Source organism: Lutjanus erythropterus, chromosome 17 (assembly GCF_056507025.1).
Source record: "Lutjanus erythropterus isolate fLutEry1 chromosome 17, fLutEry1.hap2, whole genome shotgun sequence".
NCBI classification, from domain to species: Eukaryota; Metazoa; Chordata; class Actinopteri; order Lutjaniformes; family Lutjanidae; genus Lutjanus; species Lutjanus erythropterus.
Window position 1 is genome coordinate 1,126,512 of NC_139333.1, and position 16,940 is coordinate 1,143,451.

At 39.6% G+C, this 16,940-nt stretch overlaps 1 protein-coding gene across 1 annotated transcript in view; it reads right to left on the reverse strand.

The window, feature by feature from the left end:
• Positions 1 to 11,047: 11,047 nt before the first annotated feature.
• Positions 11,048 to 16,940, reverse strand: part of stxbp4 (syntaxin binding protein 4) — a 46,655-nt gene continuing 40,762 nt past the window's right edge. Inside the window, exons 20-21 of the mRNA XM_084741496.1 lie at positions 12,799 to 12,856; positions 11,048 to 11,744 (exon numbers count right to left, since the gene is read on the reverse strand). Coding sequence (XP_084597622.1) covers positions 11,576 to 11,744; positions 12,799 to 12,856 — 227 coding nt within the window. The 3' untranslated portion in view covers positions 11,048 to 11,575. The remainder of the gene's footprint in view (positions 11,745 to 12,798; positions 12,857 to 16,940) is intronic.

A 16,940-nucleotide genomic window follows, 5' to 3' on the forward strand; every position in this document is an offset into this window, starting at 1 on the left:
ACCGATTTCGACGAAATTTGGTCCGTACGACGTAGGGCCGGTCCTGAGGCCATATCTTCAAGGGGGTCATGACAGGTCAATGTGGGCGGGGCTTATTACAAGATAAACAAAAAAATTTAATTTCTGCCAAAGTATAATACTTAGGGTTTTGAAATTTTATGGCTACATGTAAAATAGGACTCAGATCCCGCCTACCGAAAATCGCGTTCGTGCTCCACTAGGGGGCGCTATAACGCATTTTTGCCTATAACTTCAACATTTTAAATGACACGTTGAAAATTCTTATATTGCCGTATTCCCCGAATAGCGCTGGATTTTCTGACGTAGGCCCCGCCCACTTTCGCCGAAAATTCCCGTCGCTAAGTCGCCACATGTCCGAAACCTACTTTTTCGAACTCCTCCTACAGTTTAAGCGCCATCTGCGCCAAACTTTGCACATACGATGTCTAGACGTGTCTGATCTAAAGTTATCAAAGGAATTGTTGAACGACAAAAAATTTGCTAATTATAACGGAACGATTTTTTGGCTAGCTCAAAAAACGCATGTTGTGTCATATTTCGGTCAAACTAAAGTCTTTTGACTTCAAACTTAACACGCTCGTTCCAGACGTCATCCGCAGACGAGGTGCCAAATTTGGTGCGGATCGGCCAATAGGGGGCGCTACAAACCCAACTAGGTGGCGCTATAACGCATTTTTGCCTATAACTTCCACATTTTTAATGAGACGTTGAAAAATCTCATATTGCCGTGTTCCCTGAAAAGCGCTGGATTTTCTGACGTAGGCCACGCCCACTTTTGCTGCAAATTGCCGTCGCTAAGTCGCCACATGTCCAAAACCTACTTTTTCGAACTCCTCCTACAGTTTAAGCGCCATCTGCGCCAAACTTTGCACATACGATGTCTAGACGTGTCTGACGAAAAGTTATCAAAAGAATTGTTGCACACCAAAAAATGCGCTAATTATAACCGAACGATTTTTTGGCTAGCTCAAAAAACGCATGTTGTGTCATATTTAGGTCAAACTAAAGTCTTTTGACTTCAAACTTAACACGCTCGTTCCAGACGTCATCCACAGACGCTGTGCCAAATTTGGTGCAGATCGGCCAATAGGGGGCGCTACAAACCCAAAAACATCAGGTTTCCCAAAAGTTGCTCAGATTCGTCCTAAATTCGATGCGCATGATGTGGGTCGCCTCCTGAGGCCGACCGCAAAGTTACCTAATGATTGGTCATGAATACCACAGCTCGGACGATGGCGCGCGTCCCCGCGATCGCCCCGAGCCCCGCGTCCCTCGGGGCCCGCGGCGGCGGGTTCCGAGGGCCGCGGGGACCGGGATCGCGCGGGGAGGCTTGGCCCCCGTTCATAACTGCTTGCAGTTCTAGTTATGATTTTTATTATTAATTTATTATTATTTATTATTTGACTCATGTCAAATATCTCATATTTTTGGTATTTTACTTTGGTAGTGTACTCTTTATATTGCACAGACTGTTTTATAAATATAAAGATAAGATAGAGAGTTAAAAAAAAAATAAATAAAAAACAGGACTTCTCCAATAATAAATCACAAAATATATATTTTTCATGATGGACTTGGGTCACTTGTTTTTGTGTTTACGTATTTTTTATTTTTTATCGCACAAATTATGTTCAATTTTCATCCATTGTTTTTAAGTTTCATTCCTCTTCTGAGCCTGTTTATTCATTCATTTTATTGTGGGTATTTTATTGTTGCATTGTAGGTGTAAAGCTCTTTAGACTGCTGGTTTTGATAAGTACGGTGCAAATAAACTTCATCGTTATATATCTTTATGAATTTTGAAAAAGTAAAATAAACTAAAATAGAGAAGAATTAGAACCGTCTTCCCCTAGCTATGAAAAAAATGCAGTCAGTTAATAGGTTTAAGCTGCTAAGAATCATTCATTACTGGGTGTTTTATTGTTTTTATTACCTATTATATTATATTACCAACCAACTAACCAGTCAACTAAAAAACCCACCAAACAACTGACCATGAAGCCAACCAAAACAAACAAACAAACAAACAAGCAAACAAACAAACAAACAAAGTCATAGGGCATTCAAATTAATACAAAAAAAAGTTTTTACAACATAAACAGATGAGTTTGTCTCAGCTGTAACAACATTAACTTCTCGGTTTGTGACACATAACCGTCTCTGAAGTCTCCACTCATGATTTTTATGATATTTCAACATTTGTTCCTTTATTTTAGATGATTATTAAGTCACACTTCCACACACACACACACACACACACACACACACACACACACACACACAGCCTGTTGAGAGGAATGCTGGGTCACATGAGTGGGCCGGCTTGACCTACTTTTATCCAATGAGAGGCCGCTGTCTCCTGGGCTCCGCCTCCCTGCTCTCCACCCCCCTGCAGACAGGACACATGGAACCTCATGTGTTCCAGAGGAGAGAAAAACAAATCCAGCAGGAGAGGAGAGGAGAGGAGAGGAGAGGAGATTAAATTAAAGGAGGAAACAGGAGAAAAGAGGAGAAGAGAGGATGCGAGAGGAGAGAAAAGAAGGAAACAAAAAAGAGAAGGAAAGGAAAGGAAAAGGAACGGACACCAAAACACATTGTAATACTCCTTTAAAAATAAGGCTCTCAGAGTGAGTCTGTGGTTCTCATCATATTTGACGCAATGATGCTTATAAACAGAGTAAAACTATAATATATGAGAGAAATATTATAGAAAATGACACATCTACATGTGTTAGATGAAAAAGTAGCTTGAAGCATTACAAGAATATCACAGAAATGTGGTCTTAAGTAACAACAAGCAGATAAAACTGATCATTAAGTTCCATTAAAGAAACATTATGTGATTATTAGACCTTAAAACATCTGCTTAAAATCATTTTGGTGCTCCAGTGGTTTGTATCAGGGTGAATGGTGCCTCTGTCATTCCCTCTCTGAGCCCCTCACATTATGTAACTCAGGCCATGAAGCCAACCGGCTGTTGGGCTGCTAGTTTAGTTTAGTTTAGTTTTAAATTTGGTTTAAAATAAGTAAATCCAGATTTAAAATGAAGCAGAGCTCTGTCTGACAGACAGATGATGAGTTGGCCTTCCTGGTGTTGGACTAGTCAGTAATATTAGCTGCTTGCTATCTATTGTGTTGTTGCACTTGTTTGATGTTTGGTTGTGTTAGCAAAGTTGTCGATAGATTTTTGCTATGGCTACTGTAGACGCTAATCAGTATCAGTGATGGGTTAACTCCCTCACTTTTTTTCATGAAATGTGTAATATGTGTAACCAATGAGCACTCTGTGAACCATTTCTTGGGAACAAAAATGAAATGTGGTCCTAAAAAATGCACACACAGCTGTCCATATTCACCATAACAGTCTAGAGGTGAACTGCACTCTGAAACTATAGTGGCAACAACTTGTTAAAATACCAAATCTTACATACTGTTGACATGAAATACACACATACTTAATACACACTATAAATAAGTATTTTAGTGATTTTTCATCCATGATGACTGGTTAAGCTGGATCCCTGTGACCAGCTTCAGTTACAGTCCTCTTACATACAGCAGTTAAACACTATATGTGACAGTGGAAGGAAAAATAGTCCACAGCAGCCTCAACAAATCCTTATCAGCCTCCCTGTCATTAAAGCCTCCTTAGCAACAGCAGTTGCTAAAGCACAGTGATGTTGTGACGATCTCTGTGGAAGAGAAAAGTAGGACAGGACTTAGACGCGTCTGCTCTGCTGCTTCAGAACGGTGACTGGGCCAATCACAGCGGTGACTCATCCCTTTAACATGCTCTGTAAATCTCTAAATCGCTCTGTGTCATCACCTGAAGTGCATTATTAAGTATCTGCTCCTATTTATTAACAATAATACCTGTTGTAAATACCTTCTGCTACTCAATTTTTATGATAATTGAACATATTAAAGCTGCTCTAATTAATATTTTATGGATTAAATGACTGAATGCAATGTGAAAGTCATCATTTCTCCACACTTACTGCTTCAATTTTTTTTCATGTCCCATAACTTTACTGCTTTGGTTCAGTCTCAAAGATGTAGAGACGACATAGTTTTTCTGAGGAGTTGGTACAGACCAAACCAGAGCTTTAAAAAAGAGAGAACATTTAAATTAATGTGTGAGAGATGATGTTGCTCATCTGAAAATATACAGTTATTTTCAATATGAGAGCTACTGTAGCTCATCTGTTCCCCGCATCTAAATATTCTATGTGAGAGTTGATACAGCTCAACTGGACTCCACATATATTTATTTTCTATGTGAGAGCTAGTGTTGCTCAACATATCTGTGTTGTTTGTGAGAGCTGATGTAGCTCATTTGAAAATAAAACAATAATTATATACGTGAGAGCTGACCTCTCCCCTGTATCTGAATATTCTCGGTGTGAGAGCTAATATAGTTCACCTGAAAATATGTGACATGCTAATGTAGCATGTCTGACTGCCTTACAATCTTTTAATTTTCTGTGTGAGAGCAGGTGTAGCTCATCTCAAAATAAAAAAATCTTGTATCTAGTTGTTTTCATTGATGGTGTCTTGAGGCCAGCCGGTGGTCCAGTGGAATAGCTGCTCTAAAGAGAAAACAGAGGAGCGTCCATGATAGCGGCTTCATGTTTTGTCCTATAGTGGTCTGCCTAGAAAAAGTCTCAAGCCCTTAAAATTGTGACTTGAGTCATAAGTCTTAAGTGAAGTCATTCATTCAAGTCCCCCAACCTCTGCTACTGAGGCATTTTTTATTGTGATATCACCACATTCAATATATTCTTACATCCCTTGTTAAGTCATTTTGCCAACTGAAGACTGCACACAGGATATTACCTCATCATTACTGTCTTTATTCTCTGCATACTGTACACCAACATTTTTTCCTCTGCCTCAGAGACTTTATTGTTAATTCTTAATTTTCACGAGTTTCACACCTCGAAGGTGAAAGCTGCTCTCCTCATTGCTAAAGCTGATTATGTCATGGTTAAAGTTGGTTATGTTATACTTAACTTATTAGCTTAATGCCAATTTTAGTTTTACAGATGAGTCTGACAGAAATTCAAGAGTCCTTAATTGAGAGGAATCAAATGGACCTTTTGATGTGTTGACAGTGTAACATGAACACACTGGTTTATCAGAATTATCAGGATCGGTCTGAAACAACTTTCACTGTGATCGATCCAGTAGTTGTTGAAATATTTCTGTACGGATTTACTCTGGAAATGTTGGACTGACCGACCACCATCTTTAGAGCTTCTACACTGGTGTGGTCGTTAAAATCAGAACCAAAATCTAATCAGCCTTTTTTGTAAGCAGACAAATTTTTTGTCTTTGCGCTTGTCAAAGAATATATAGCCAAGAACAATAATTTATACTTAGTTTTCTTGCTGTGAAATAAGAGAAAATTGTGTTTTCCTCCTAAAATGGTAGGATTAATCTCCACTCTAATTCATGTTGAGAAGCCAATGAGCCCTCAGTTACACAGAAAGCACTTGTTTTGTGGGTCTTTCTTTTTTACAGCACACTGTAAACAAGAATATGGTCATGTAATCCCACTATGAGTGTTGTGCCTGCAATGGTCTTTTACCTTTACACGACTGAAATTATGATTTACATAACCAAAGCTGGCCTGAATGAGCTCAGTCAGAGCGTTGACCTCCTGGTACCTCTTAAGACTTAACGTGGCCGAGCCAAGACCTACTTTCATCTGTGAATAACAAGACGGTTAATAAGAATCCTCGTCACAAAGAATTTGAATAAAAGAGCTTTAACTGGAGTCATTTTAGGTTTTCTGTTGAACTCATCATCAGTGACGTGGTCAAGCAGGCCAATCACTGACTGACGGTGATCTGTTTGGGTCGGCTTTCTAATCCAATCCTGACAAAGTTGTTGATGCAGTCTGTGACCTTTGAATTCTCCAGGTTGAATCAAGGAAAAGAGGCTTTGCAGGTTGTGTAACTGATGTGGTTGTAAACTGTTCAGACACAAGCAAAGAGGAGGCCTGCATGTGTGCACAGATAGGAACAGATGATCTAAAACATGCAGTGTAGCATCCAATGATCTATAAATATGTCAATGTCATTCATGTTTATTAGTTATTTAGAAAGATATTAGACACATATTAAAAATATTTGCACTTTGTCAACATAGAATACCTATAACAAACAGACATACACATCAACAGACTGTTTTGCTTTTTGTGTGTACATGAAATAAAACGTGGATTCTGACTCTGATGAATAATATACAATAAAAATAGAAAATAAATATAACATCTAAATAATAAAAAATATATTTAGTCTCAATAAAAACATAAAACAGATTAATTTTCAATGTAATTTAGATTTTAAAAAATGCTATTTGTCGAACTGTGAAGCCTCTTTGAAAAGTTTTAGTCATTAATGTTAACCATTGTGTTATGGAAAAAAATGTACTTATATTTCTAAGACCCTGTGGCAGAGTGCCACATACCACTATTTGAGAACAACCCCATCTTTTGTCTATTAATTTTCTATGTGAGAGCTGATGCAGCTTAGAAAGTCCTGACAGCTCAACTGATTAAAAAGCACATTTAGTAACGTAATCTTTGGACAGGAAACAAACATATAAGGATTTAAGGACATTTAAGGACAGGGAACAATTTAACAAAATTGTCTCCTTGACTTGTGCTAAATATGGAATTTTTTGTGTATTAGTCATTTTGCTACAGATGGTAATGTGAACAAAAGGTCATCGTGTTGTCGCACCATCAGAAATGTCACAAACTGTACAAAGTCAAGCATGCCAGAGGCCGTGGTCGGGCGTTCAGGTTTGTGTTTAGGTGTTTATGTGTGTGTGTGTCATTAGTGTTTCCATGCACAGCAGATATTTATAGCTGCGCTTGCTAGTGAGAAGGGAAATCAATACTCAGAGCCCCAGGCAGGAAGAATATTGGCTCGGCCCTTCCACTTCCAGCCCTCGCACTCACACTAAAAATACTACCATTCACATCACATCACACACTAACACACACATTCACACACTCCAAAAACCACACACCAGCTCTTCAAATATGATTCCCTGAATGACCTCCTCACCTGAAGCTAACCAGTAGAATAATCTTATTATTTCAGACTTTCATTTCGTTAGCTATGTCAGAAAAGGAACAAAACAGAGAAGAATTAGTTTAAAATCTCAACAAATGGAAAGACTGCGAGCGAGTTGATCTCTATATCGATCTGCCACGATGACATAACACATGTTACAGTCCAATAATAACACTAGTACGTGGTACAGTACAACTTCTGAGGACACACTCATGAAATCGTTACAGAGAGTTCTTATTTTCTATTTCTTTTTTGACATTGGACCAACCATCATGAACTTAACAGGATTATTTCCTAAAAACTGATTAAAAAGTTACCATCCCAACAATCTCAGCAGCCATGATGGACATCAAAGCAGGTTATTGATCTGATGAGACTTGATTGGACAGGTAGAGGAGGCCGCAGTGTTTAGTGTTACTAAGCAAAGAGTTTCTTTGTTTACCTGTTAAGTAGGGAGGAAAACTTTTTTTTAAAAATCAATGAAAGCAATTTATTTTAATTTGATGGAATGATTAGGGGCTAGGAAGCTGAATACCTATTGTTTGCATCATCTGTAGTCATTGCTGTTGTTTCCCGTTGCTATGGGAAACAACAACAACAGCGATCTCCGAGCGAGAAACTGAACACACTGAAAACACCAGCTCACCCTAACCCTGGGGTCTGCAACATTTTAGGGCAGGAAGAGAAAGTACGAATTTGTCTGGAGCCGACTTTTCATTTTTGGATTTGGTATCCATTAGAGCTGAACAATTAATTGAAATTTTATTGAAATCGTAACACGGTCTACTGCAATTTTCAAATCACTGGATGTGCAATATTTGATAAAAACTCAATTTTTGTTTGTAAAAGTATTGTGGTGCTGCAGAGAAGTACTGGCCTCAAGAAACTCAAGAAATCATCTTTGCAGGCCTGTAAATAATAATTATTTTCACATTTTGACATTTGACATGTTACCCGTAGTCACTCCACATATTACTTGCCCATTGAAAATGAAAATGCTGTATACTACATTTGGGAAAGACTGTTTGGAGTTTTGTTTTTTATTCTGATTGAAGTAAATCAGTTTTTGTTTTTATAGCCCTTTTGTAGTTTTATTTTGAAGGTCAGAAGTTCAAACGTGGAGTCTTATTTTGATATTCTTACTCTGGAGAGCTCTCAGCTGATCTTTCCTTAAAAATCATGTCATGAAGTTGTGTTTTGTCTTCTAGTTTTTCTGTCTTGATTGTAAAAATTGTTCCACTGCTGTTTCAGGTTGAAAATAAACATTTAAAAACTACAGAGAACCTCCTGTGTCATCTTTGTCTTATCTCCTCCGTCAGATGGGGAAGCTGACGTGTTGATTGGCTGCGTTTGCTCTCAGTCTCTTTTAGTCTTGAGTCGCTGCAGAGAAGAAAAACACATCTTGTTAGTTTGGACAAGCTTGTGGCAGCAAACTTCAGGCTCCATTGTGGCTCTGAAGAACAATTCAGAGGCAGGAATGTGGACCTTCTCAGAATAGCTTCATCTACTGAGAAAGCCTTCCTGTCTCTGGGAATAAAAACACACCGACTGCTCTTTGTGTGTGTGTGTGTGTGTGTGTGTGTGTGTGTGTGTGTGTGTGTGTGTGTGTGTGTGTGTGTACCAGCCTGCAGGGTGAGGCTGATCAGACAAAGAGGAGCTACAGTAGGATGGACTGAGGTGGTGAAGAAGAAAAATACAACAGAAAATCCTCAAGATTCTTTCTTTCTTATTGTCATCTTAACTCTTTATTTTCTGACTTATTTTTATTCTTCCATATGTATTTTTGGATCGTTACTCTTCCCACATTATTGCAGGTAGACACATCATTCAAATGTTCACATATGACACATATCCGTCTCATGGCGGCGATTATTATTTGACTTTTTGGGTGGTACTTTCAGTATCGCCAACACTTCTTGCTGGAACTCCTGGAACGCATTTTTTTCTTCAGAAAATCACATATTCTAGTTGTATGAAAGTATTTGATATGTAATGTCCAATAAATCAGTGCCGGTGGTGGAATGTAACTGAGTATATTTGTTCAAGCACTGCAGGTAAGTACACTTTTGAGGTACTTGCATATTTCCATTTTTATTGGTCTTTATACTAGTCCACTACTTGGAGGGAAATTACTTCACTATGTTTATTTGTGTGCATGTACACGGTAAGCATGTAGGAGACCTACTGACAGGCCTTGCTTCAGAAAAAATAACTTATCCCTGCAGCACCTGAAGGCAGCACCTGAAGGCAGTGCATTAACCTTTATTAAATACAGTGCTACAGTATAACCAAACAGACCTTTACACACAGCAGACTGGTCGGTTACAACTTGATATTCTGCTTTTTATGAAGCAAAGGTCTGATTACCAGGGTTCATCTCTTTCAGCTTCTTTTATGGTTATTATATCTGCCTGATGGGAAATCATACTCCATCTGTCTTTGGGTGCAGATTTATGGTGATGTGTGTCCCTGTTGTGAGGTTCTGAATCAACCTGACACTTCTGGAGGTAAAGCATTGTTAACATGTTTAACTGTGACTGTCACAGCTGTTTCAGAGTGTTGAGACCAGGGACGTGACTGGCAGAGAGATGATAATGACCACGCCCACTGATCTATATTCACCTTCAGCGAGTCTTTTTGCATGTTAAGCTGCTGCCACCTTGCTCTTGGCAGATTAATCAAACTGATGGTGCAATGCATGCTTTTACATCCTCAGAGAACCAGGCCTGTTTGAATGTGGTGCAAACTGGTGAATGTCGAAAACTAGGGCATCACCATTTCCTTTAAAATGAATGGATTTTACTGTGAATTTCATCATGTTATATCTCACCAATAAACTGAAGAAAAAAGAAAGAAAGAGCAGATGATTGGCAACGCACAGGTCTGGAAAAACACGCCTTCCCATCCAGCAGAAAACATCAAGCAGACAGCAAGTGGAAACACTTTATAAACAAGGCTGAATCACTGACGAGTTACAGCAGAAATTTATTCCAACACATTGCAAATTCTGACTTTAATATAATTTTTTCACCTTGGACTAGGAGGAGTGAAGCTTCACAACCAGAAAACATAAAACAAACATAATGTCCAACAGTAATACATAATGGACACATTCTGAATGTCTTGTGCATCATTTTAGACACAAAATTCAGTCTGACATTCTTTGTTATTCTTTGGAAAACTTTGGAACCGTTAAAATCTTAGGGAAATGATTGATACAACTATCTAACTGTGTGGTACATATGAAGCCACAGCCAGCAGCTGGTTAGGTTAGCATAGCATCCATGAAGGTAACAAAATCCACCTACCAGCACCTCTAAAGTCCACTGATTCACACCTATTTAATATACTATCTCTTATATCTCTTTTTTGTTTTTTTTAACTAACTAATCAAACAAACTAACACCGAGGTATAATGTGCGACATTTCTGCATCAAAACAAAAACAGTCAGACTGATGTTACATATTTTGTTGAGTTGTGTATTTATATTATCCCAACAACGGTCAAACCAGAGAAATATGAAATGGTGCACTTGCTCGCCTGTTGCCATAATTTCCAGGGAAACACACAACATGCCAGAGAGTGAGGAAGGAAGTTGGCATTACCTCGTCCATGAACACGACTTCTGCCTCAGTCACGTCAGATAATTTATTGTCTGCAGGAATGAGTCCTAAAACATGAGTTAGCATATTAGCACTTCCAGTTCCCACGTCTGGGAGTTAGATGGGTTTTTGGGTGGATTTTTGTTTAGATGCCTGAAATAAGGCAGCAGTTAACACAAGCTCCTGATAACACCAACGTGTTTCTTTAATTGTTCCCAATGAGAAAGTTTGCACTGAGCATTTTTATTCAGAACACTTTTTTATACATCAGCTCACAGTGGTTCTCGTAGAAAATTTTTATGTTTTGTTCTATGACTTTTCTGTCTCTTAAAAAAAGGCAGTTGCTAACAAGCAGCTAAATGAGACTACTCTTGTCAGGGGCACCATCACACGAACACTAGCCACTTAGTGGTGGTGAGGCTGAAGTCATGTGACAGTGGCATAGTTTGTTTATAGCCTAATGTTAGTTTGTATTTACGCTTCAAAAATGGAAAAATCCCCTTGGCTTTGTGATGCTAACTTCAAGGTTGGACTACAAAAATATATCAGTCCTGCAGCACTCTCTGATGGTTGTTCATCAATTGTAGAGGGATTTTGTTGGACAGAGTTGGGCTGGCTGTTTTCCCCTTTATGCTAAGCTAATTAAGCTAACATTTACAGACATGAGAGTGCCATCAATCTTAACATCTAACTCTTAGCAGGAAATAGGCTACATGTATTTCCCAAAATGTTAAACTATTCCTCTAAAATAAAGTTCTCTGGGTTTGGATGAACAGGACAGGCTGAGGCTAATCTATTTTAATAATGTTAAAGTTGCTATGGTAACAGTGATGACAGACAGGAGGGAGAGTCTGCTGCAGGTTTCACATCTCCGTCTCGATGGACGGGCTGGGCCGTCGCTCTGTTCCCTCCCTGTCCCGCTCTCCATCCAGCTCTGAGGTGTCCTGAGGTGGAGGAGGCCCTGGGGCACCGCCGCCGCCAATGCTGCTGCTCGTCACAGGGAGGGTCCACGATGTCGTCTGGGTCACGTGACTGTCACGGGTCAGAAGAAAGACACATGACAAGACGCTCACTGTTATTGATCTCTAAACAGTTGACTTCTCGACCCCTGAAGTGTCCTCAGGCTTTTCTCTGAAAACTGAGCTCAGTGTTTCTGTTTGTCTTCTCCAGAGTGTGTAAACAGCTTCGTGGCTGTGTGACGCTGCTGTGTTTTATGTTTATCAAAAGCTCTCCCTACAGGCAGGACGTGACCTTTGATCAGCTGACTGCTCTCATGACTTATCTCAGCCAGTTCTGACAAAACTGCGGGTCTTTTACAGCCAGGATTCTCCGTTTCTTCAATTTACCTTTCACAGTCTCAATGCACTTAAGTTCAAGTGACTTTATTTGTTATATTTATCGCCTCAAAGTCATAACTTCTACCCTCAAATTACTACATTTTTCCCTCAACTGTCTCTCCTCCTTTCTTCTTTCATTTGTGTTGTACTTGAGTATAATGCAATATGAGCATTTAGTGTCTTCCAGCTCATTGGTTTGGGTTTAAGACCCTCAAACTCTGCAGCAGACAGCTGTTTGCATAAAAAAAAACTGATAAAGCTACTTTACTAAGGCTGTGCCCAACTAATCATTTTCTCACCTGAATCAGATTTAGCAGTTCTATACAAATAGTCAACAATTTGTTCTTTTATGTAGCCCCATACCTCTCCTTGACCCCTTCATCCCTCACCATGACCCCTTCATCTCTCAACCCCTTCATCCCTCACCATGATCCCTTCATCCTTCTTCTCAACCCCTTCATCCCTCACCATGACCTCTTCATCCCTGTCCTTGGCCCCTTCATCCCTCATCATGACTCCTTCATCCCTGTCCTTGACCCCTTCATCCCTCACCATGACTCCTTCATCCCTGTCCTTGGCCCCTTCATCCCTCATCATGACTCCTTCATCCCTGTCCTTGACCCCTTCATCCCTCATCATGACTCCTTCATCCCTCATCATGACTCCTTCATCCCTGTCCTTGACTCCTTCATCCCTTGACCACTTCATGATGATCAGGAGTGCGTTTGGAAATATCTGATTTCTCTTACTTGATGTAGTATTTCACTCCATCTGCAGTGTAGGCCTCCTCCCAGCCATAAGGAAGACCTGCAGGGAGGAAAAGAAAAGCTCATCAAACCATTCAGTGGATGTCGTGTTCAGATCCAGCGTAGATCATGTGTAGCTTCAAGTTTCCACGCCTTTCCTGCTTTGAGACATTCAGACATAATCAGGCCAGCAGATCACCAAACGCTCCACACAAATATCAAGTTTCCATCATGCCTTTTCTCCCTGAGAAGCTCCAGTATTCCATGAACCTCCACCCCGTCAGCCTTTACTGTACTTTTCCACTGTATCTCACTGATCTCTCCACTTACTGTATGAGCTGTGGGACTAAAAGTCTCTTAACCCCATTTCACTGAACAAAAGGGGGCAAAGTTTCAAATGCTGCCCTGCAGATATCAGGTCGTAAACTAAAACCAAACATTTCACACATTCAGACAAAAGAGGGATGGTGATGAAGTCTGTATCAGTGACCAGGGGCTCAGTGATGAGTCTGACATGATACATGACATGACACATGATAAAAGATGTAAGATGAAAACACTGGGTCCCACAAACTCATTTTCATTCATTTCATTTATTCATTTTTTCTTTTTAATTCTATTTATTTGTAATTTGCTGAATTTTATTATAGAAATATATTTTTTCTTGTTTTTATGTATTTATTGTTATTTACTGGGGTATTTTTTGTTTTGTTTTGTTTGTGTGTGTGTGTGTCTGAGTGTATGTATGCATATAATCCCTGCAACTGGTCATGCTGTGCAGTTTATGTTATGTTCATTATAAAATTGATTAATGTTGAAACGATGTTGATCTGCCTCAATAATTATTAATACCACCAGATGATAGACTGAAGTGCTCAGGTTTGGTTTGGTTTGTGTCCATCTGTTACCAAGATAGAAAATATGTAATTTTTCATAAAACATATGAATCCCTACTCTTCATCACATCTCGCCATCTAACATTACAGTGACCGACAGTTTTGCCCCACCTCATGTTTAACCCAAGTCAGCACCCTGGAACAATCATTATTTATCATCCCATAAATTGGAATGATAATGATGGAAACGTTTTTCACTACTCCAATGAATTGGATGAACCTTAGATACGACTTGGCAGGAGGAGATATTTCTAGTTTCTAACTGTGGATATTGCAAAAGTTGGGACACTGCCATCCTTACGACCATGTCACAAACATGGTTAAACATCATGAAAAAATATATATACATCTACATTATTTTTTGAAACAAAAGTAGACACAACATCATAACAACCCTTTTCAAACATAGAAGAAAAGAGCAAGTTGACTTGTCTTCATTCACGTTGAGTGAGGTACAGATGACACATTTTCAGGTTTTCCAGGAACATCGGCAGTCCTGTGACTGACCTGGTCATTACTCTACGGTTCCTCTCTGACAGACACGTTTTCACCACCTGACACCAGCCTGTTGTCCCTCGGCCCTCCTGTCAACACTCACACTGACTGACGGGTGAAACCTGGTCTGTGAAATCTACCGCAGAGCTTCACAGTTTGTATTCATAGCCACACAAAGCAGCTTCTCGACTCAGATCAGGTGTCTTTGTTCCAGCGGTGAGAGCCACATTATCGTCTCTGTGTACGTACATGAAGATTATTGTGACGAGGTGGAGCGTGAGCGAGCGTTTGACTTCCTGTGGACAGCACAGGAGACGAGACAGGACTCAGGGAAAGAGGTTCTGTGGGAACTGCAGGTTATGTATCGCAGTCCTGATGGCCTGATTTCTTTCTGAGAGTGACGTGTTCAGACGGATGTAGGGACGCATCAGAATATGGAAATGTTATTCAAGAAAGCACAACACATCATTCTGTTTTATAAATCTGAATTATTCTGGAACTGTGCGCACACACAAGCTTCATTTTCTCTCCAACAGTCGCCTGCGTGGATATCCATATCTGTGGCTGCTGCACTCGCACCTTTATCTTGAATTTGAAGTTGTATTTCTTGAATCACATCTACTTTTTTTAAGGTCAGATAGAATTTGAAAGTCTTATCACATCAGTCTTTTTTTTTTGCTGGTGTGCAGAGCTGCAACAATAAATCAATTATTAAATTAATCGCTGACTCTTTTGATGATCGATTAATAATTTTGAGTAATTTTTTTAGTTAAAAATGTCCGAAATCTCTTATTTCAGCTTCTCATATGTGAACATTTACTTCTCCTTTTACAACAAACTGAATATCTTTGTGTCTTTTGATATTTGAGGACATCACCTTGGGCTTTGGAAAACATTTTCTGACATTTTATGGACCAAAGCACTAATCGATTAATAATCGATTAATCAAGGAAATAGTCAACAGATTAATCGATAATGAAAATAATCATTAGTTGCAGCACTACTTGCATGTGAAGAGTGTTTTTTTAGATTACACAGTATTTAGCATCTTTTGCATCTGATATTTGTACAAAAGGAGTAATTTGTTGTTGTGTTTGTCAGCCAATCACAGAGCTGATGTGATGTAAGATGGTGCTGATTGGTGGCAGAGGTCACTTCAGACTGACCACATGACCGACTGAGTCTGCGGCTGCAGGAACGAACCGTCTCCAGGGAAACACAAACCCACAGACACAGTTTGATTAGAACTCAAGTGTCGTTATTGAACTCCGCCGTGAGTTGAAGATGAAAATAGACAAACTGTCACAGAGCGGCAGAATGTTCTTCACACAAGTATAAATCAACTTGGTTCTCTCTGATAGAACCCTGCTGAAACAGAAACTATACATTTTTACATTAGGGTTAATTACTTTTATACTTGTATAGTACACTCCTAGAAATACAGGTTCCAAAAGGGCTCTTGTTGAAGGGCTGATGTTCTACCCAGAACCATTTACTTCTGAAGAACCCCTTTTGAAGAAAGAGCTCATGAAGGGTTCCTTGCTAGGCTCAGGGTTCCATTAAGAATGCTCTTCATCTAAACAACACATTTTGGAAAAAAAAAAGAGTTCTTCAAAGATTGTTAAAATCCTTGTCAAGGGTTCTTTGTACCATAATATAAAAGGGTTCTCTGTAGACCCTGCTGGATGGATTCTTGATAAAAACCCTTGGATATATAAAAAGACTAGACAGCACCTTTATTTTGAAGAGTGTGTAAATCATCTGGTTTTCTCTGACTCTTGAACCCTTTACTTCTGAAGAACGCTTTTTGAAAACAGCATTCGTCAAAGGTTCTTTGCAAGACTAAGGGTTCCATTAAGAACACTTGTCATGCGATCAGAGTGGATTCTAGATTAAAACCTCAGGCCGGCTTCTTCTGAGGTTCTACCCAGAACCATTTTCCTCTGAAAAATCCTCTTCAAAGAAAGCGTTCATCAAGGGTTCTCTGTAAGACTAAGGGTTCTTATGGAACCCTTTTGGAGGAAAGAGCTCTCTTGAAGAACTCTTTCATCAAGGGTTTGCTGAGGGTTCTTTGTACCATAATATAAAAGAATGAGGTCTAGATAAAACCTTACAAATTTGAATGGTGTCTTGCTAGAACCTCCTAGGTGGGTTCTTGTTTGTACCCTTAGAGGAGTGCAATGGGTCTGGACAGAACCCAAATGACTCAGACAGTGTTTGAACCTACTTTTCAACACGTGATAAATCTGATAATACTTTTTCCAATAATCGATCAATTGTTTGGTCCATAAAATGTCTGAAAATGTTGATCAAAGCCACAGATTACATCCTGTTCCATGTAATCTGTTACTCCCTAAACCTGCACACACAGATATTTGTGAATCCACGTGCACACACACGCTGTAGCACGGATACACACTCTGACTCAGATAGATTAACACACACACACACACACACACACACACACACACCCGCAGCACATGATAAAAACGTGATGATCTCCTTGTGCAGCAGTCTCACACACACACACACACACACACACACACACACACACACACACACACACACACACACACACACACACACAGGCTCCCTGTCTGAACTTCCCTTTCCTCTGGCCTGATTTAACTCTGTCGTTTCGCCTCGACTGCCCCTCAGGTTGTTTGATTTGTGTCTCTGGAGATCTACACAAACTCCAGAACCAGTGATGACCGACGATTTAACCTCAAACACAAGTTCAAGACTCTTCAGTGT